The following is a 23,119-nucleotide window of genomic DNA, read 5'->3' as shown; positions in this document are numbered from 1 at the left end:
CATTGAAGTATATGGGGGCCATTGAAGTCTACATGTCTGACTACGACTACGCATGGGCCATTGAAGTATATGGGGGCCATTGAAGTCTACATGTCTGACTACGACTACGCATGGGCCATTGAAGTATATGGGGGCCATTGAAGTCTACATGTCTGACTACGACTACGCATGGGCCATTGAAGTATATGGGGGCCATTGAAGTCTACATGTCTGACTACGACTACGCATGGGCCATTGAAGTATATGGGGGCCATTGAAGTCTACATGTCTGACTACGACTACGCATGGGCCATTGAAGTATATGGGGGCCATTGAAGTCTACATGTCTGACTACGACTACGCATGGGCCATTGAAGTATATGGGCGCCATTGAAGTCTACATGTCTGACTACGACTACGCATGGGCCATTGAAGTATATGGGGGCCATTGAAGTCTACATGTCTGACTACGACTACGCATGGGCCATTGAAGTATATGGACGCCATTGAAGTCTACATGTCTGACTACGACTTTCTGGAGCCAGTTGATCTAAAAAGAAAAAAAAAAGTTTTTTCCTGGAATACCCCTTTAAGTTCAATTTAAAGGGGTACTCCAGTGAGAAACTATTATTATTTTTTTTTTTTTCATATCAACTGGCTTCAGAAAGTTAAACAGATTTGTAAATTACGTCTATTAAAAAAAATCTTAATCCTACCAGTACTTGTCAGCTGCTGAAGTTGAGTTGTTCTTTTCTGTCTGACCACAGTGCTCTCTGCTGACACCTCTGTCTGTCTCAGGAACTGTCCAGAACAGGAGAGGTTTGCTATGGGGATTTGCTCCTACACTGGACAGTTCCTGAGACAGAGGTGTCAGCAGAGAGCACTGTGGTCAGACAGAAAAGAACAACTCAACTTCAGCAGCTGATAAGTACTGGAAGGATTAAGATATTTTAATAGAAGTCATTTACAAATCTGTTCTACTCTGACCACAAGAGGGCAGTGTTCCGTAACTTTAGTGTTCACCTGCAGCTAGCGTTGCCACCTTTTTTGCAAAAAATAAAATAAAATACCAGCCATGCTAATTTGCATAATTAGTTATATATATGCGTGACATCACAGGATACACATATGCGGGGAAAATTTGGTCCTATACTTACCCATATAACCTTTTTATCTTTCCTTATACGGGCCTGTGTGTGGGCTAGTTTTTTGCACCCCGATCTGTAGTTTTTAACAGGACCATTTTTGTTTTGATGTGATCGCTTTTTTTTTAAATTAAATTCGGGAGTTGCAGTTAGTTACTAACTACAACTCCCAGCATGGCCTGATACAGCCTGTTGCTCAGCAGCTTCTCCAAATAAAAACTACAACTCCCAGCATGTTGGACTATATAGTAGTATATAGTATAGGTCAGTGTTTCCCAACCAGGGGTGCCTCCAGCTGTTGCAAAACTACAACTCCCGGCATGTTGGACTATATAGTAGTATATAGTATTGGTTAGTGTTTCCCAACCAGGGGTGCCTCCAGCTGTTGCAAAACTACAACTCCCGGCATGTTGGACTATATAGTAGTATATAGTATAGGTCAGTGTTTCCCAACCAGCGGTGCCTACAGCTGTTGCAAAACTACAACTCCCGACATGTTGGACTATATAGTAGTATATAGTATAGGTCAGTGTTTCCCAACCAGGGGTGCCTCCAGCTGTTGCAAAACTACAACTCCCGGCATGTTGGACTATATAGTAGTATATAGTATTGGTTAGTGTTTCCCAACCAGGGGTGCCTCCAGCTGTTGCAAAACTACAACTCCCGGCATTTTGGACTATATAGTAGTATATAGTATAGGTCAGTGTTTCCCAACCAGGGGTGCCTCCAGCTGTTGCAAAACTACAACTCCCGGCATGTTGGACTATATAGTAGTATATAGTATTGGTCAGTGTTTCCCAACCATGGGTGCCTCCAGCTGTTGCAAAACTACAACTCCCAGCATGTTGGACTATATAGTAGTATATATTATTGGTTAGTGTTTCCCAACCAGGGGTGCCTCCAGCTGTTGCAAAACTACAACTCCCGGCATGTTGGACTATATAGTAGTATATAGTATAGGTCAGTGTTTCCCAACCAGCGGTGCCTCCAGCTGTTGCAAAACTACAACTCCCGACATGTTGGACTATATAGTAGTATATAGTATAGGTCAGTGTTTCCCAACCAGGGGTGCCTCCAGCTGTTGCAAAACTACAACTCCCGACATGTTGGACTGTATAGTAGTATATAGCATTGGTCAGTGTTTCCCAACCAGGGGTGCCTCCAGCTGTTGCAAAACTACAACTCCCGACATGTTGGACTATATAGTGGTATATGGTATAGGTCAGGGGTGCCTCCAGCTGTTGCAAAACTACAACTCCCAGCATGCCCGGACAGCCAACGGCTGTCCGGGCATGCTGGGAGTTGCAGTTTTGCAACAGCTGGAGGCACTCTGATTGGGAAACACTGGTATAGTATATAGTGCAATATTCCAGGAAGTGGAGGATTGGTTGGATAAATACCGGCAATTGCATTGCCGCTATTTTTAATTTAAAAAAAATACCAGCAGGGCGGCCAAAATACCAACCAGGTGGCAACCCTATCTGCAGCCCTGTGTATTTGCTAAAAATATATATAAAATACATAAAAAATAAAAAAATACATATAAAATAGTGCCAAAACTTGCCCGATACCCAACCTCATTGGGACATCACGTACAGTTTTGGATGTTTTTTCTTCGGAAGCAATGACTTGCTAGTCCTGCAGGAACGCATTGGGAACGGAGTTCCTGCACTTTTTCCACAGCAGGGACACTGTTCTCATTAGCGGGAGTCCCGCAGAACCGGCTCTTGAGTGGAAATATTGGGTGAGTTCCCACCCTTTTCTTTCCCCAGTACTTGACCCCTGCTCGCTGTATATAGTTCATAGTGTTCTGGTGTTCCTTCCTGTGATGTCCATGATCACTCATTATACCTTTCACCGCTCTTAGGACATCCTTCTTCGACTGTGATCCAGGCCATGGGATCAGAGAAAAGCAATGAAGATGATTTATACGAAACGATGGACAACTTCAACTCGCGCAGTATCTTTTATGAAAGCTGGCTGTGGAGTGTGTATACGCTCCCCACGAGAGCTGACTCAAATGGGTAGGTGGACTTCTAGAATTGGCCTATAATAGGTTAACCCGGTGGAAATTATTATTTTAATTATTTTTTTTTTTAAATGAACTGGTGCCAGAAAGTTAAACAGATTTGTAAATGACATCTATTTAAAAAATCGTAATCCTTTCAGTACTTCTTAGCAGCTGTATGCTACAGAGGAAATTCTTTTTTTTCTTTTTTCTTTCTTTTTTGTCTTGTGCTCTGTCCGTGTCAGGAACTGTCCAGAGCAGCTTAGGTATGGTATCAGGATTTTCTCCTGCTCTGGACAGTTCCTGACATGGACAGAGGTGTCAGCAGAGAGCACTGTGGACAAGACAAAAAAAGAAATTCAAAAAGAAAAGAATTTCCTCTGTAGTATTCAGCAGTTAATAAGTACTGGAAGGATTAAGATTTTTTAATAGATGTAATTTACAAAGCTGTTTAACTTTCTGGCACCAGTTGATTTAAAAATAAATAAATAAATAAATAAAATGTTTTCCACCGGAGTACCTCTTTAACCCCTTAACGACGCAGGACGTATATTTACGTCCTGCGCCGGCTCCCGCGATATGAAGCGGGATCGCGCCGCGATCCTGCATCATATCGCGTCGGTCCCGGCACTCATCAACGGCCGGGACCCGCGGCTAATACCACACATCGCCGATCGCGGCGATGTGCGGTATTAACCCTTTAGAAGCGGCGGTCAAAGCTGACCGCCGCTTCTAAAGTGAAACTGAAAGTGACCCGGCTGCTCAGTCAGGCTGTTCGGGACCGCCGCGGTGAAATCGCGGCATCCCGAACAGCTGATCGGACACCGGGAGGGACCTTACCTGCCTCCTCGGTGTCCGATCGATGAATGACTGCTCCGTGCCTGAGATCCAGGCAGGAGCAGTCAAGCGCCGATAATGCTGATCACAGGCGTGTTAACACACGCCAGTGATCAGCATAGGAGATCAGTGTGTGCAGTGTTATAGGTCCCTATGGGATAACAATGATCAGTATAAGAGATCAGTGTGTGCAGTGTTATAGGTCCCTATGGGATAATAATGATCAGCATAGGAGATCAGTGTGTGCAGTGTTATAGGTCCCTATGGGATAACAATGATGAGTATAAGAGATCAGTGTGTGCAGTGTTATAGGTCCCTATGGGATAACAATGATCAGTATAAGAGATCAGTGTGTGCAGTGTTATAGGTCCCTATGGGATAATAATGATCAGTATAAGAGATCAGTGTGTGCAGTGTTATAGGTCCCAATGGGATAACAATGATCAGTATAAGAGATCAGTGTGTGCAGTGTTATAGGTCCCTATGGGATAACAATGATGAGTATAAGAGATCAGTGTGTGCAGTGTTATAGGTCCCTATGGGATAACAATGATCAGTATAAGAGATCAGTGTGTGCAGTGTTATAGGTCCCTATGGGATAATAATGATCAGTATAAGAGATCAGTGTGTGCAGTGTTATAGGTCCCAATGGGATAACAATGATCAGTATAAGAGATCAGTGTGTGCAGTGTTATAGGTCCCTATGGGATAACAATGATGAGTATAAGAGATCAGTGTGTGCAGTGTTATAGGTCCCTATGGGACCTATAACACTGCAAAAAAAATGTTAAAAAAAAGTGTTAATAAAGGTCATTTAACCCCTTCCCTAATAAAAGTTTGAATCACCCCCCTTTTCCCATAAAAAAAATAAAACTGTAAAAAAATAAATAAATAAACATATGTGGTATCGCCGCGTGCGTAAATGTCCGAACTATAAAAATATATCATTAATAAACCACACGGTCAATGGCGTACGCGCAAAAAAAAATTCCAAAGTCCAAAAAAGCGTATTTTGGTCACTTTTTATACCATTAAAAAAATGAATAAAAAGTGATCAAAAAGTCCGATCTAAACAAAAATCCTACCGATAAAAACTTCAGATCACGGCGCAAAAAATGAGCCCTCATACCGCCCTGTACGTGGAAAAATAAAAAAGTTATAGAGGTCAGAAGATGACATTTTTAAACATATACATTTTTCTGCATGTAGTTATGATTTTTTCCAGAAGTACGACAAAATCAAACCTATATAAGTAGGGGATCATTTTAACAGTATGGACCTACATAATAATGATAAGGTGTAATTTTTACCGAAATATGCACTGCGTAGAAACGGAAGCCCCCAAAAGTAACAAAATGGCATTTTTTCTTCGATTTTGTCGCACAATGATTTTTTTTTCCGTTTCGCCGTGCATTTTTGGGTAAAATGACTAATGTCACTGCAAAATAGAATTGGCGACGCAAAAAATAAGCCATAATATGGATTTTTAGGTGGAAAATTGAAAGGGTTATGATTTTTAAAAGGTAAGGAGGAAAAAACGAAAGTGCAAAAACGGAAAAACCCTGAGTCCTTAAGGGGTTAATATAATAGACCACAACTTCTCTGCCTGCGGTGCTTACTAGAGAAAATCTTGGAGTTATGTATATGCCAATGGGAAAGGGACAGCTCTATAAAGTCTTCAGCTAACCTGTTTAGTTTATTTTCTAAATTTACTATTACTTTGCTATATAAATTGTTTAAAGGGGTACTCCCGAGGAAAACTTTTTTTTTTTTTTAATCAACTGTTAAACAGATTTGTAAATTACTTCTATTTAAAAATCTTAATCCTTCCAGTACTTTTTAGGGGCTGTATACTACAGAGGAAATGCTTATCTTTTTGGATTTCTCTTCTGTCATGACCACAGTGCTCTCTGCTGACCTCTGCTGTCCATTTTAGGAACTGTCCAGAGTAGCATGTGTTTGCTATGGGGATTTTCTCTTACTCTGGACAGTTCCTAAAATGGGCAGGAACATGCCTCTGACACCACTTTTCCTGTCTCCATCCTATCCCCCTCCCACTACTCCTACTTTATTATGACCCCATTCACTACATGGAAAGAAGCCTCCTTCATAGTGGAAAGGGAGATAGAGTTGACTAAATTCCCAGCAAGAGTGTACAGCATAAATAGGAAGTCCATTTACAGGATGGTGACTAGCCAGGAAGTGGGGAAATGAAGAAGACAGAGCAGAAGGAAAGCATGAAAGTTTACAGAATGGTAGTAAAATAACTTTATTTGATAATATATGCTCATGTATTAGACATATAAAAATAGGTTTCATTATCTAAAAACCTCTTAAAGGGGTATTCCAGGAATAAACTGTTTTTTTTTTTTAGATCAACTGGCTCCAGAAAGTTAAACAGATTTGTAAGTTACTTCTATTAAAAAATCTTAATCCTTCCAATAATTATCAGCTACTGAAGTTGAGTTGTTCTTATCTGTCTGGAAACAGTGCTCTCTGCTGACATCTCTGCTTGTCTCGGGAACTGCACAGAGCAGAATAGGTTTGCTATGGGGATTTGCTTCTACTCTGGACAGCTCCCGAGACAGGTGTCATCAGAGAGCACTTAGACGGAAAAGAATAACTCAACTTCAGCAGCTCATAAGTACTGAAAGGATGAAGATGTTTTAATAGAAGTAATTTACAAATCAGTTTAACTTTCTGGAGCCAGTAGATATATATATATAAAAAATATTTTTTTCCCGGATAACCCCTTTTAAGTCATTTACCTATTATATGACACTACTACTGGAAAGGAGGGCCTTTAACTCAGGGGCCCAGAGGCCACCACTGACCATGATTTGTCCCTACTCCTGACATACAGCCAATAACATATTGAAAGCCATGGACAGGTGATTGTCTCCCACACATACAGCACACGCATGTCCTAAAGACAAGGTCAGAAGGTTTGGCAGGATTACAGGTCATGGACTCTGATGTCAGTACCAGGCCAACCCATAATCCATGCCAGGACAATCCCAGAACCAGGCCACAAATGGGCATTCTCTCTCATTTCAGGCGGGTTCATGAGCAGTATTGTGGTGTCACTTAAACATCCTGATTTGGGCTTTTTAAATGTTAGTAACTAAGCAAATCTGGAGAAATTTGAGAGACCACATGACTTCGAGGACCCAAAGTAAACTGATTAAATATCAGGGGCGGACTGTGACTCATGGGTCAACATCCACCTGAAGCCAACCCTCACCCTAGTGGACCCATGCCCTTTACGCCCCATGTACTTGAATCAGTTATAAGGCCTCCATGCACATTAGACATGTGTCTAATTTGTTGGTGGGGCTGGCCAACTCTCCACTAGCAGGTGATATTGGAGGAGAGAATGATTAGGCATGTTGGATTTAAACTGCCCAATCCTTAGATAGATAAGCAGCTGCCGAGGTTTCTAGCAGTGACTTGCCACCGATTGGCCAGGCCAAGCATTCACGTGTGCAGAGGGATCATTAGGGATAGCTGTCCCAACAACTATATGGTGTGTATGGTTACCTTTAAACGGCATGTAAAGGTGACCATACATGACAGCCGTGTATGGCTGTCATGTATGGTTACCTTTAACGGCCAGTTAAAGGTAAATGGCCTTTAAAGGGGTACTCTCGTGGAAAACTTTTTTTTTTTTTTTTTTAAATCAACTGGTGCCAGAAAGTTAAACAGATTTGTAAATCACTTCTATAAAAAAAATCTTAATCCTTCCAGTACTTTTTAGGGGCTGTATACTAAAGAGAAATCCAAAAAGAAATGCATTTCCTCTGATGTCATGACCACAGTGCTCTCTGCTGACCTCTGCTGTCCATTTTAGGAACTGTCCAGAGAAGCATATGTTTGCTATGGGGAATTTCTTCTTCTCTGGACAGTTCCTAAAATGGACAGCAGAGGTCAGCAGAGAGCACTGTGGTCAGGACATCACAGGAAATGCATTTCTTTTTGGACTTCTCTTTAGTATACATCCCCTAAAAAGTACTGGAAGGATTAAGATTTTTTAATAGAAGTGATTTACAAATCTGTTTAACTTTCTGGCACCCGTTTTCCATGGGAGTACCCATTTAAGCGGCAATTAACCTGGCCAACCAAAATTGTCTAGATATGCCAAGAAATATCTTGTCTATTGTCACCTGTAGTCATTGTGTTACAATCCACTTATTCTTTACTAACTCTTCCCTGCTTTATCTCACACAGGCTTTCCTCAAGGGTCGTCAATGCCAATTTGCCAGAATCAATCACCACCTGGGAATTTTTGGCAATCGGCATTTCCCCGAATTCAGGTAATTTCCTGCAGACAGTACAGATCCTAGCAACTGGGTTTTTGCCTGGTGCTCCAAGCCACTTAGCACCAGTGATCTCCATATTTAATTGTGTATCAGGGAACAAGTCCTGGGAAAAAAGTTTGGGCACTCACCCAAGATTTTAAAACGTAAAAAAAATAGCAGAAATCTTGGCACCACCGGGCTATGAGTAAATCCTGGTGTAAAAGCTTTGATCAAAGCTCCTCATGCAGTCCCATAGATAGATACAATGAATAGGTGCTCACGTAAGTAATCTTCATTATCACTTATAGGCTGCCAACAGGCAACCCAAAAAGACCCTGTTTTCCCGTGCAAAGTGCGATATTTATTCACTGTATCTGCACAAAAAGATTAAAATATACAAGTGCCCTATAGCCCTTCTCTATTGAATATATCCTGACTATCCAGTCTTGGACAGGTATGTAATCTGGATGATGCTTGGTGTCTGCAGTTACACCCGCATCCTTAGAATGAGGGAATAGACACTTGAATTAAAATCAAACTGGAACAGCCCCCCCTCAACATGTTTCGCTACCAAATTAGCTTTGTCAAGAGGTAAATGGGCACTAGGTATGTATGTACCATAAGTAATCTTTAAGACAGTAAACAAAATCCACAATAAGAAAGGCGAAGTACTCACCATGTATCTTCATACATCAGGGGACATCTTTATTGTAAAAAGGGGTACATCAAGCAGGGGAGCGGACGGGTGTAATGGAGTGGGGAGTAATTTGGGTGACCGACCGTGTAGCACACACCGCGCTGCATGCACGACACGGTCTGGCGCCCAAATTACTCCCCACCCGGATACACCTGTCCGCTCCTTTTGTTACTGTACCCTTTGGGGCCTGCAGAAGCTCTGCAAGTGCAACACGGCCAGTCACTCAAATTACTTCCCACCCTGCTACACCCGTGCGCTCCCCTGCTTGTGGTACCCAGATGGGCCTGATGAAGCCCTGCATGTGCGACACAATCTGTTGCCTGCCTATATTACTCCCCACCTCGCTACACTCAAGGGGCCTGACGAAGTCCTGCATGTGCGACATGGTCTGTCACCTTAATTACTCCCCACCTTGCTACACATGTCCACTCGCCTGCTTGCTGTACCCCAAGGGGCCTGACAAAGCGCTGTGTTCACGACACGGTCCGTCATCCAAATTACTCCCCACTACACTTGTGTGCTCCCCTGCTTGTTGTATCCCACCCTGCTACACCCGCCCGCTACCCTGCTTTCTGTACTCCTCAGGGCCTGACAAAGCACTGTATGCGTGACCCGGTCCTTCAGCCGAATTACTCCCCACCCAGCTACAGCCATTCACTCCCTTGCTTGCTTTACCCCTTATTGGAATTAAGATGTTTTCTCATGTATGAAGATACATGGTGAGTGCGCCGTCTTTCTTATTGTGCATTTTGTTTACCCAAGATTTCCATTTAAAGGGGTACTCCGCTGCTCAGCGTTTGGAACAAACTGTTCCAAACGCTGTAGCCAGCACCGGGAGCTTGTGAAGTCATAGCCCCGCCCCCTCGTGGCATCACGCCCCACCCCCTCAATGCAAGTCTATGGGAGGGGGCGTGACGGCTGTCACGCCCCCTCCCATAGACTTGCATTGAGGGGGTGGGGCATGACGTCATGAGGGGTGGGCTATGACATCACGGGCTCCCGGCGCTGTCACTAAGCATTCGGAACATTTTGTTCCAAACACTGAGCAGCGGAGTGCCCCTTTAAGGGATGGTCCTGCAGGACTCCTACTTTTAGGGACCGTGTTCTTCCTATGGTAAAAGTCCAGGAACTCCGTTCCCATGCGTTCCTGCAGGACTTAAGCTCTGATCTGCGTCCTCCTCCTCCTCCATCATGGCACGTGACCCTTATATAGTAGCCAGAGGGAATACAAAGAAACACAGAAGATCGTTGGTAAAAAAAAAAATACTAGACCTTATAGTCCCTCTAGTCTTCCATGAAATAGCTTCTCTTGATCTGAAAGTCCTAGCACTTTTATGGATTACTCAGACATCCCATTGAATTGAATTGAATAGAAATCATGTAATTCTTCTCTTCCCCTGTGGTGGCGCTGCTGGGGAGTTGAACACATGCTGCCTGATTCCTCCTCTTATTGCGGCGGATCACTCAGGTCCATCGTCCAACACATTCCCTAATCTCACCATTACTAGAGAAGTGAACTAAATGGGCCTTATTAAAAATAGACATTTATTTAGTAGATGTTTCTGCACCAAAAATGGAAACCATTGGAACATGTCCATATGTATCCAGATCATTAAAATAGGTCCGGCGTATGACAGGTCCACTGATACATTGATGATACAAGTACATGTACTGTTTGTTGGCCCACAGGAATTTGCGTGGCTAAACCATATGAAATGTTGGTCAAGAAAAGCTTCTTCATCGATCTTCGGCTTCCATATTCCGTGGTCCGTAATGAACAAGTGGAGATCAAAGCCATCCTGTACAGTTATGTGCCTGAAGCCATTGAGGTAAGGTCCAATATGTTGGATGAGATTGTGATCCGATTGTTGATGACAACCGATTAACCGTGACTAGTCTATGGGTTGGCTGATAAGACATTGTCGCGACTTCATTGCCAAAGTGCAAGACAATGTAAGCCCTTTATGAATGGTGAAGAAAGAAAACAAAACTATTTCTTAACCTTCTCATAAGGCGTCATAAGGGTCAAAGACATGTGACTTCTCTTAGGGTGACCTTTCATGCTTTGGCCTCTACCTAGGTTAATGATATCATACTATTTCTAGGTACGAGTAGACCTGACGTACAATGAGAAGATGTGCAGCTCAGCAACATCCGAAGCCAACTTCCGCCAAGTGGTGACTTTGGAGCCCATGGCCTCCCTGGTTATTCCATTTGTTATTGTTCCTCTTGTGATTGACAACATCCGGATAGAAGTAAAAGCATCAGTCAAAGATCTTTATATAACTGATGGAATAGTGAAACATCTAAAAGTTGTGGTAAGTTACAGAGATGAATGTAAATACATTCATAGAATACTATATACTACCAAACAAGAATGTAACTACTATAATACTGCCCATATATACAAGAATATAACTACTATAATACTGCCCATATATACAAGAATATAACTACTATAATACTGCTTCTATATACAAGAATATATCTACTATAATACTGCTCCTATATACAAGAATATAACTACTATAATACTGCCCATATATACAAGAATATAACTACTATAATACTGCTTCTATATACAAGAATATAACTACTATAATACTGCTCCTATATACAAGTGTCACGATGCCGGCTGGCAGGAGGTGGATCCTCTGTGCCAGAGAGGGATTGGCGTGGACCGTGCTAGTGGACCGGTTCTAAGTCACTACTGGTTTTCACCAGAGCCCGCCGCAAAGCGGGATGGTCTTGCTGCGGCGGTAGTGACCAGGTCGTATCCACTAGCAATGGCTCAACCTCTCTGACTGCTGAAGATAGGCACGGTACAAGGGAGTAGACAGAAGCAAGGTCGGACGTAGCAGAAGGTCGGGGCAGGCAGCAAGGATCGTAGTCAGGGGCAACGGCAGGAGGTCTGGAACACAGGCTAGGAACAAACAAGGGAACGCTTTCACTAGGCACAAGGGCAACAAGATCCGGCGAGGGAGTGCAGGGGAAGTGAGGTATATATAAGGAGTGCACAGGTGAACACACTAATTAGAACCACTGCGCCAATCAGCGGCGCAGTGGCCCTTTAAATCGCAGAGACCCGGCGCGCGCGCGCCCTAGGGAGCGGGGCCGCGCGCGCCGGGACAGGACCGACGGAGAGCGAGTCAGGTACGGGGACCGGGGTGCGCATCGCGAGCGGGCGCCACCCGCATCGCGAATCGCATCCCGGCTGGAGGCGGTACCGCAGCGCACCCGGTCAGTGGATCTGACCGGGGCGCTGCAGCAACGAGGATGAGGCGAGCGCTCCGGGGAGGAACGGGGACCCGGAGCGCTCGGCGTAACAGTACCCCCCCCCTTGGGTCTCCCCCTCTTCTTGGGGCCAAAGAACCTGAGGAAAAAAAACTCAATTTTTTTGTGATGAGGTCCGATGCACATTAGGAGGGGTTCCGTGCGGTAACGCACGGCACAGTCCAATCTTTCATTGTCAACACAATTGATGTAGAGGGGTCCGGCGAGACTGGTCACAGGGACGTTGAACCTGTTGATAAGAGAGGCCAAAAAAAAATTTCCTGCAGATCCGGAATCCAAGAAGGCCATAGTAGAGAAGGAGAAGGTAGAGGAAGATATCCGCACAGGCACAGTAAGGCGTGGAGAAGCAGAGTTGACATCAAGAACTGTGTCACCTTTGTGCGAAGTCAGCGTACGTCTTTCCAGGCGGGGAGGACGGATAGGACAATCCTTCAGGAAGTGTTCGGTACCGGCATAGTACAGGCAAAGATTCTCCATGCGGCGTCGTGTCCTCTCTTGAGGTGTCAAGCGAGACCGGTCAACTTGCATAGCCTCCACGGCGGGAGGCACAGGAACGGTTTGCAGAGGACCAGAGGAGAGAGGAGCCGGGGAGAAAAAACGCCTCGTGCGAACAAAGTCCATATCCAGGCGGAGCTCCAGACGCCATCCGGAAAAACGCATGTCAATGCGAGTGGCAAGATGAATGAGTTCATGTAGGTTAGCAGGAGTCTCTCGTGCGGCCAGAACATCTTTAATGTTGCTGGATAGGCCTTTTTTAAAGGTCGCGCAGAGAGCCTCACTATTCCAGGACAACTCGGAAGCAAGAGCACGGAACTGAATGGCGTACTCGCCAACGGAAGAAACACCCTGGGCCAGGTTCAGCAGGGCAGTCTCGGCAGAAGAAGCTCAGGCAGGCTCCTCGAAGACACCACGGACCTCAGCGAAGAAGGACTGGACTGTGGCTGTGGCAGGATCATTGCGGTCCCAGAGTGGTGTGGCCCCAGACAAGGCCTTTCCAGAAAGGAGACCACGGCAGAGTCTAGAGTCCTCATCAAATTTGTCCGGCAGGGACAAGCAGGGGTTAGGAGCGGCCGGTTGCTGCGGAGGAGTTGCAGGAGCCGGCGGAGGAGATGGTTGTTGCAGTTGCAGCTGCTGTGACAGTGACAGCAGCTGCTGTAACTGTGACTCCAGTTGCTGTGTCACGGTGGACAAGTATGCCAGCTGGTGATTTTGTTGGGTGATCATCGTGGAAATGTCGGCAAGACTTGACAGCGGCACCTCAGCGGAATCCATGGCCGGACGCTGCGGAGGAGTTGCAGGAGACGGCGGAGGAGATGGTTGTTGCAGTTGCAGCTGCTGTGTCAGTGACAGCAGCTGCTGTAACTGTGACTTCAGTTGCTGTTTCACGGAGGACAAGTATGCCAGCTGGTGATTTTGTTGGGTGATCATCGTGAAAATGTCGGCAAGACTTGACAGCGGCACCTCAGCGGAATCCATGGCCGGATCTACTGTCACGATGCCGGCTGGCAGGAGGTGGATCCTCTGTGCCAGAGAGGGATTGGCGTGGACCGTGCTAGTGGACCGGTTCTAAGTCACTACTGGTTTTCACCAGAGCCCGCCGCAAAGCGGGATGGTCTTGCTGCGGCGGTAGTGACCAGGTCGTATCCACTAGCAACGGCTCAACCTCTCTGACTGCTGAAGATAGGCGCGGTACAAGGGAGTAGACAGAAGCAAGGTCGGACATAGCAGAAGGTCGGGGCAGGCAGCAAGGATCGTAGTCAGGGGCAACGGCAGGAGGTCTGGAACACAGGCTAGGAACAAACAAGGGAACGCTTTCACTAGGCACAAGGGCAACAAGATCCGGCGAGGGAGTGCAGGGGAAGTGAGGTATATATAAGGAGTGCACAGGTGAACACACTAATTAGAACCACTGCGCCAATCAGCGGCGCAGTGGCCCTTTAAATCGCAGAGACCCGGCGCGCGCGCGCCCTAGGGAGCGGGGCCGCGCGCGCCGGGACAGGACCGACGGAGAGCGAGTCAGGTACGGGGACCGGGGTGCGCATCGCGAGCGGGCGCCACCCGCATCGCGAATCGCATCCCGGCTGGAGGCGGTACCGCAGCGCACCCGGTCAGTGGATCTGACCGGGGCGCTGCAGCAACGAGGATGAGGCGAGCGCTCCGGGGAGGAACGGGGACCCGGAGCGCTCGGCGTAACAACAAGAATATATCTACTATAATACTGCTCCTATATACAAGAATATAACTACTATAATACTGCCCATATATACAAGAATATAACTACTATAATACTGCTTCTATATACAAGAATATAACTACTATAATACTGCTCCTATATACAAGAATATAACTACTATAATGCTGCTCCCTATATACAAGAATATAACTACTATAATACTGCTTCTATATACAAGAATATAAATACTATAATACTGCTTCTATATACAAGAATATAACTACTATAATACTGCCCCTATATACAAGAATATAACTACTATAATACATCTCCTATGTACAAGAATATAACTACTATAATACTGCTCCTATATACAAGAATATAACTACTATAATACTGCTCCTATATACAAGAATATAACTACTATAATACTGCTCCTATATACAGGAATATAACTACTATAATACAGCCTCCTATATACAACACTATAACTACTATAATACTGCCTCCTATATACAGGAATATAACTACTATAATACTGCTTCTATATACAAGAATATAACTACTATAATACTGCTCCTATATACAAGAATATATCTACTATAATACTGCTCCTATATACAAGAATATAACTACTATAATACTGCCCCTATATACAAGAATATAATTACTATAATACTGCCTCCCATGTACAAGAATATAACTACTATAATACTGCTCCTATATACAAGAATATATCTACTATAATACTGCTTCTATATACAAGAATATAACTACTATAATACTGCTCCTATATACAAGAATATAACTACTATAATACTGCTCATATATACAAGAATATAACTACTATAATACTTATGAATTAATGAAATGTAAATAATGTTGTCACAGCCGGAAGGAATGAGGATCCTCAGAAATATCCAGAGTGTCATCCTGGAGCCTCTACGCTCAGAAGGTAATGTCATCTGGAGATCCAGAGTACAACAAACCAGCGGCAGTGTCACTTAAGTTGACCTGATCTTCTTATCTTCTTGCTGTCATATTGATGTTTCTCCCGGACCTAACCATCTCCATTTTTCCTAATTCAGTCCCCGGAGTCCAGGTTTTAACTGTTAACACATTTCCACCAAATGATATCGTCCCCAACACCGATCCTGAGACCTATGTGAGTGTGAAAGGTAAGAAGTTCACGAATCGCAACTGTGATGAGATAAGGAATACCCTAAAAGGGTATTTTGGTATCCAAGTTCTGATATTTGGGCTTGTGGAGCTGCTCTAGGGCCTTGAATTTAAAGGGGTACTCCACCCTTAGACATCTTATCCCCTATCCAAAGGATAGGGGATAAGATGTCTGATCGCAGGGGGCCCACCGCTGGGGACCCCCACAATCTCGGCTGCGGCACCCCAGACATCCGGTGCACGGAGCAAATTTCGCTCCATGCCAGATGACTGGCGATGCAGGGCAGAGGCTCGTGATGTCACAGCCACGCCCCACTAGTAATGCTGCGGCCACACCCCCTCAATGCAGGTTTATATGAGGGGCAGTCACCCCCCTCCCATAGACTTGCATTGAGGGGGCGTGGCCACGACATCACGAGCCTCCGGTGCTGCACCCAATGCTGTAAACACACCGGGTGCAGCAGGGAGATCGCGGAGGTCCCCAGTGGCGGGACCCCCGCGATCAGACGTCTTATCCTCTATCCTGTGGAAAGGGGATAAGATGTCTAGGGGCGGAGTACCCCTTTAACTATAGTCTATACTAAAACTTGTGTATGACTATATTGATCTTCTCGAGACAGCTCAGGATCAGTGTTGACCATGCCGATGACCGTCTTACACAATTATATTATAAGGCAGCCTCCTTGGAGAAACACTGGAGAATTCCATTGATGGTGCCAACCTGAAGCACCTCATTACAGTGCCCTCCGGTTGTGGAGAGCAGAATATGATGAGCATGACCCCAACTGTGATTGCCACCCATTACCTGGACACCACCAACCAGTGGGAAAAAATTGGAGTGGAGCGCCGAGATGAAGCCATCAAAAGCATTAACCTAGGTGGGTGAGGAACCGACAGATATGATAGGAAGGAAGACCGATAGAAAGTAACGATGGTATAATGTAGGTTACATATCAGGATGTCTGATTCATATATCTATTCCAGGATATGTCCAGCAGCTGGTCTACCGCAAAACTGACAACTCTTATTCTGCCTTTACCAACCGGCCGGCGAGCACATGGTAAGATAGACGTAGACATAATTTTTGATCTTATCTCCTCTACTTGGCGAATTAACCCTTTCTAAGATCGCCTCTATGGCTGATGGCCTCACATTCTCAAAAAAGATGTGGCCACCACACCAGACTTTGTCACCTCCTAAATTACAATTCCCTAAATCTGAAATTCACATTTGAGATTCATGAAACAGAAAGAAGTTTCTGGAAACTTTAAAGGGGCATTCCGGCCTTATACATCTTATAAGATAAGATGTCTTATCGCAGGGGCCCTGCCGCTGGGACCACTGTGCCGGGCACATCATGGCCACGCCCCCTTTTGATGTCATGTTACAGCCCCTCCATTTATGTCTATGGGAGGGGGTGTGACAGCTGTCATGCCCCCTCCCATAGACATAAATGGAGGGGGCGTGCTGTGACATCACAAGGGGGCGTGGCCATGATGTCACATCTCAGTCACGGAAGCAACAACCACTTATTGTAAGCCAGTTTTAGGAAATACCATCCTGCTTGCCCACTCATGCCATCCTAAACCTATAAGGAGGCAATTCCTATTGGAGAACCAGTAAGAGCCAGGAGGACTCATTCCGATAGTTCTCCTTGGTTATAGTTTGTAATAGATTCATAGAAGCTATAACGCTAAATCAGTGATCCAGAAATATTAAGATAAAGGTGCCAATAATTCTGTCCAGACCATTTTCGGAGTTTGGTGTGACATTATGTCCAATTTTCCTCCCATTTCTGGTTTATTTCCAATACACACAAAGGGAATAAACGTGTATAGCAAAGCATGTGTTACTGCAATCCTTTTCTGTGAGAAATACTTAATTTTCTTGAAAAATTTCAGTGGTGCAAACATTTACGGCCATGACTGTATAAGATGTATGATAGCAGGGGTCTCGCCGCTGGGGACCCCCGCGATCTCTGTACAGCCCCCGGCATTCTGTGCTAGGCACTGCTTCCGAGATGAGGACTTGACGTCACGGTCATGCCCCCTATTGACGCCACGCCCCCTCCATTCATATCTATGGAAGGGGGCGTGACTGCCGTCACGCCCCCTCCCATAGACAAGAATGGAGGGAGCGTGTCGTGACATCACTAGGGGGCGTGGCAGTGTTGTCACATCCCCATCTCGTAGGCAGCTCCCGCCACAGAGCCGGAATTCCCCTTTAATAGTAAAACAGAAAAAATATATATTGTCCCAATTTGGAATTGTTGGGATCCTATATGACCTGTAGAATTCATTTACCATATCATTTATAGGGTGAACTCTATAAGTATACTCTATTTACCTATTTCTGTTTTTCACCGTCTTGCTTTTTCCCGACAGGCTTACGGCATACGTGGTGAAGGTCTTCTCCATGGCTTATAAGTTGGTTCACATAGATAAAGACATTCTATGTGGCGCCGTCAACTGGCTCATTACCAACAAGCAAATGGCAAATGGTATTTTCAAGGAGGATGCCCCTGTCATACACGGAGAGATGGTGGTATGTTGGGGAATATCCCATGAGTGTTACCCATTTCCCCCCTAAGAAAGCTGCTTGACAACCAATATGGCTGCCACTATTACAAAGCAATGGACCGGTTGGGGCACTTTAAAATAACGCAGTCCTATATAAAATCTCATAAGTTAATTGTTAATAAATCTATAAGGACCTGTCCTTTCTCTGTAGGGTGGAACTGGAAACACCGAGCCCGATGCCAGCCTGACCGCATTTGTCCTGATCGCCCTGGTGGAGGCAAAGAGTTTCTGTAAAGACAAAGTCCCAGTAAGTTGTGTGTCTGCTTCCAAGTTACATATGTTACTATGTTAGCAACAGTGTACAGGTGAGGTCCTCAACCCAGTCCTTAAGGCCGCCAACAATCCGGGATTTGAATCTTTCCATTTCATTCCAGTGGAGAAAATGAGAAAACCTGAAGGGCCTTAAAGACCTTATGTGGTGACCCAGCACAGAATACAGAATTCTGCCCATCCTGTGTGGCAGATGTTGTCTTCATTGTCCATCTTGGGCTCACATTACTCAGGACTCAATATAATGCTATGTTATGCCATGGTTAATGTATTGGCATTTTCTATGTACCTGTTGCTTTAAGCCTGTTGTTAGGGGAGTGTGCATGAGGTAAACCAGGTGACTTGTCAGCCCAATGGGGATCCTCCAAATTTGCCCCTTATATAGTGTGGTAGGAGTTCAGAGTTCAGTTCTTAGCTGAGGTACAGTCTTAGAGAAAGTCTGAAAAGAGAGTGTGAGTTGTTCTGAGGAGGCCTCAAGTCTAATCCTTGACCTTTGGGACCACTGGACGGGGGCGGTGTATTAATGGAGAGAAGGGAGACAAGGGGAAGTCCCAAATATGTAGAGGAAATAGTATTGTCCTCCAGAAACACATTAAGAACAGTATTGACAGTTAGGGCTAAGCTATTAGGTCATCTGCTGGGTGTAGATCAGAGGACCCCAACCCATTCTCTGTTCTCTTCCAATGGAGTAACCGAAAAAACCTGGAATGTTGGTGGGTCCCGAGGACTGAGTTGGGGACCATTGGTGTAGCTAAAACTCAAACCAGTTTTTCCGAGCTTTGCGAACGCAGCCCTGGAGGTGACTAGAGTGTCAGCCACGCTTTAGGCCAAGATGTTCACAAGGTGAAGAGAAGTATTTACAGAAGTATTACCCAGGAGTGTGCTGTAGGATGATGTTTTATATGGAGGTACAATGTAAGTAATGTCTTTGGATTAAACCATGATGTCATCTTTCAGAATCTGCAATCTGGCCTGGATAAGAGTGCCGCATACTTGGAAGGTCGGATTAAGACTATAAAGAAACCATACACCATCTGCATCACGTCCTACGCTCTGTCCCTGGTCAACAAACTTCCCGATAGTAATGAACTGATAAGGAGCTCCACCGGTTAGTATTGTGTGGACTCATCCCATGTGAATAGAAACCTCTCCAAAAGACCACCTATTTGAGAAGACCACCCAAGATCTAGATCAGATTTTTGTATATTGACCCCCTTACTTACACCTGTCGTAGAAAACCATTTTTTACTGCAATTTAGGATGGTCATCTCAAAGACATTTCACTGGGCATTGGTGAAGGGTTTCACTGCAATCCTTCCAAATGTATACGTTCATAATATAGTACAGGGATGTAATTCTAAGGGGTACAGAAGTAGCAGGCACACCTGGACCCTGGTGCTGGAGGTAGCCCAAAGGCCATCAGCAATGTAAGAAGATCTCGGTATTATAAATGGCACATGGTAGGTGGAGGTCTTGGCAAAGATTTTCTATTGGGGCCCCAGAGATTGGTGTTAAAGGGGTATTCCGAGTTTCTACATCTTATCCCCTATCCAAAGGATAGGGGATAAGATGTATAACCGCAGGGGTCCCGCCGCTGGGGACCCCCCCGGGATCTTGGTGCAGCCCCTGGTATTTCATGCTGCTTCCGAGACTGGGACGTGATGTCACGCTCACGCCCCCTAGTGACGTCACGCCAAGCCCTCTCCATTCATGTCTATGGGAGGGGGCGTGACAGCCGTCACGCCCCCTCCCATAGACATGAATGGAGAGGGAGTGGCGTGACATCACTAGGGGGCGTGACCGTAATGTTACGTCCCCGTCTCGGAAGCAGCGCCCGACACAGAATGCCGAGGGCTGCACAGAGATCACAGGGGTCCCCAGCAGCGGGACCCCTGCGATTATACATCTTATCCCCTATCCTTTAGATAGGGGATAAACTGTAGAAACCCAGAATACCCCTTTCATGTTGATCTCTTCGACAGTCTAAAGAAGTTTAGAAAAGAAGGTCACATTCTCCTTGGTTCTCCCTCATGTACTTTTAGGCTATCCACAGGTGCCTAAATGTAGATATTGAGATTCTTCTAGTTAGTAGTGATGAGCGGCATTGGCCATATTCGAATTCACAATATTTCACGAATATATAGACGAATATTCGTCCTATATTCGCAAATTTTTCTTTTTTTTCGTTATATTTGCATTTTCGCGGAAGAAAACAGTGAGGGGGTGGGCAACTTTACTATTGGTTGCTAGGGATGTTGTTGATAACCTCTGACAAGTGCATTTGCATCATTCTCATTGGCCTTCAAGTGAAAAGAAGGAATATGCGCAGATGTGGTAAAAAGCGAATATCCGCAATTTCGAATATATAGCAAATATATTCGCAACATTAGCGAATTTGCAATAAAAATTTGAACACTACTAGTTAGAACCCAAGACCATACATAGCTGGGGGCTGGAGTAAGGTTGGTGAGGGCCTCTATTATTTGGAGCACACACACACCTGATTCGGAATTTTAACCAAATACATATACACTGTAGAGGAAGTGGTACTGTATGTGCATGGACTTTTCCACTGAAGACAATAAGGCTTAGATTTTAACTGGAAAAGACCAATAAAAAACCCACAAGTTTTCGTGAGAGGTTGAAGTTCCAAAAGGGGCAATGGATTGGTAAGAATTGCCTTGGTGGAGGCCCATGCTTCTTGGGCCTTGTCTGTAAGCTGGCCCTGGTAGCATTACATCAGGTAGTCCAAGGCTCCTATTAGCTACTAATGACTTCTATCCTAAGGATGCCCATAGCTTTGCTTCTCGTATATTTTAAAGGGGTACTCCGGTGGAAAAACATTTTTTTAAATCAACTGGTGCCAGAAAGATGAACAGATTTGTAAACTACTTCTATTAAAAAATCTTAAACCTTTCAATAAATCTCAGCTGCTGAAGTTTAGTTGTTGTTTTCTGTCGGACAACAGTGCTCTCTACTGACATCTCTGCTTGTCTCGGGAACTGCACAGAGTAGAAGAGGTTTGCTATGGGGATTTGCTTCTAATTTGGCAGTTCCCGAGACACGTGTCATCAGAGAGCATTTAGGCAGAAAAGAACAACTCAACTTCATCAGCTCATAAGTACTGAAAGGATTACGATTTTTCAATGGAAGTAATTTACAAATCTGTAAAAAGGGAAAAAAATGTGTGCAGCTCACAAATCAAAAATCCGAGGATATAATTGGTTATATGCCGAAACCCCAACGGCCGGGAATAAATAATATATAAAAAGAAATATATAACCAATCCTTCTAGGATTTTACCCCGAAGGGTACACAATGAATTCCGAAATAATATAGAGAAATTTCAATTGATATAAATTTCATTAGACATATATAAAACAATTATATGAGATTGTATAAAATTACTCTAATCCTGGCACAGATATAATATAGGTGAATGTTCCACTGGGCCCTAGTGGTATTGATCACCTAAAGTGGGAAGTATTTGTTCTGACAACCATAGATATGTAAAAAATTTATAAAAATTAATAAAAAATTATAAAAATATACCGGTCTGGAAAAAGGGATTATGTCCTTCTCTGATGCAGCTGATATGATATATATTTGCGGTAAATAGATGGACAAGTAGTGTATCCACTGTGTCGTTACTTATTTCAATCTATTTGACTAATACAGGCTTGGTCTGGTCTGTATTGAATACTGCTGTTACAATGTATCTCACCCGCTCCTGGCGCTCGATGATATCTCCGTCCACCATACGCCGGCTGCGCTGGCACAGGGCTGTCACTTGTGCAGAGTTTTACTTGTACAGGGGTGCGTTTGGCACAACGTCCCCAGTGGCCTCCGTGTTGCTCCTGTGATGGTATTGCAGAGCGGGCGCAGCGTTGGCGTCCCTCGTGGTGGATGATGATGGAGAGTGGTAATTTCTCAGGGCGGGTGGAAGATGGATCTTTCCCAGCAGGTTCAGGTTGGTGGAAAATCACGGTGTAAGTCCAGATCGGACTGCAGCTGCGGTGATTGTTGCTTCCAATAAATGGTAAGTCTCTATGCCAGGTTCACACCATCAATATATTGCAAGGTGCGGCAATTATATTGCAATATATTGATGGTGTGAACCTGGCATAGAGACTTACCAACACGGAGGCCACTGGGGACGTTGTGCCAAACGCACCCCTGTACAAGTAAAACTCTGCACAAGTGACAGCCCTGTGCCAGCGCAGCCGGCGTATGGTGGACGGAGATATCATCGAGCGCCAGGAGCGGGTGAGATACATTGGAACAGCAGTATTCAATACAGACCAGACCAAGCCTGTATTAGTCAAATAGATTGAAATAAGTAACGACACAGTGGATACACTACTTGTCCATCTATTTACCGCAAATATATATCATATCAGCTGCATCAGAGAAGGACATAATACCTTTTTCCAGACCGGTATATTTTTATAATTTTTTATTAATTTTTATAAATTTTTTTACACATCTATGGTTGTCAGAACAAATACTTCCCACTTTAGGTGATCAATACCACTAGGGCCCAGTGGAACATTCACCTATATTATATCTGTGCCAGGATTAGAGTAATTTTATACAATCTCATATAATTGTTTTATATATGTCTAATAAAATTTATATCAATTGAAATTTCTCTATATTA

The 23,119-nt window shown here is 44.5% G+C and overlaps 1 protein-coding gene across 2 annotated transcripts in view; it reads left to right on the top strand.

Moving 5' to 3' along the window:
- The window catches only part of LOC130367658 (complement C3-like), a 120,297-nt gene that overhangs the window by 69,193 nt on the left and 27,985 nt on the right, over positions 1–23,119 (top strand). For both annotated transcript variants that reach the window (XM_056570215.1, XM_056570214.1), the window contains exons 18-28: positions 2,992–3,148; positions 8,197–8,282; positions 10,654–10,793; positions 11,070–11,282; positions 15,323–15,386; positions 15,520–15,609; positions 16,285–16,488; positions 16,595–16,670; positions 17,995–18,154; positions 18,341–18,436; positions 19,417–19,567. In XM_056570215.1, the coding sequence (XP_056426190.1) occupies positions 2,992–3,148; positions 8,197–8,282; positions 10,654–10,793; positions 11,070–11,282; positions 15,323–15,386; positions 15,520–15,609; positions 16,285–16,488; positions 16,595–16,670; positions 17,995–18,154; positions 18,341–18,436; positions 19,417–19,567 (1,437 nt within the window). The remainder of the gene's footprint in view (positions 1–2,991; positions 3,149–8,196; positions 8,283–10,653; positions 10,794–11,069; positions 11,283–15,322; positions 15,387–15,519; positions 15,610–16,284; positions 16,489–16,594; positions 16,671–17,994; positions 18,155–18,340; positions 18,437–19,416; positions 19,568–23,119) is intronic.

The sequence above is a fragment of the Hyla sarda genome, chromosome 4, assembly GCF_029499605.1.
Source record: "Hyla sarda isolate aHylSar1 chromosome 4, aHylSar1.hap1, whole genome shotgun sequence".
NCBI lineage: Eukaryota > Metazoa > Chordata > Amphibia > Anura > Hylidae > Hyla > Hyla sarda.
This window is presented reverse-complemented; position numbering and strand designations above follow the sequence as displayed.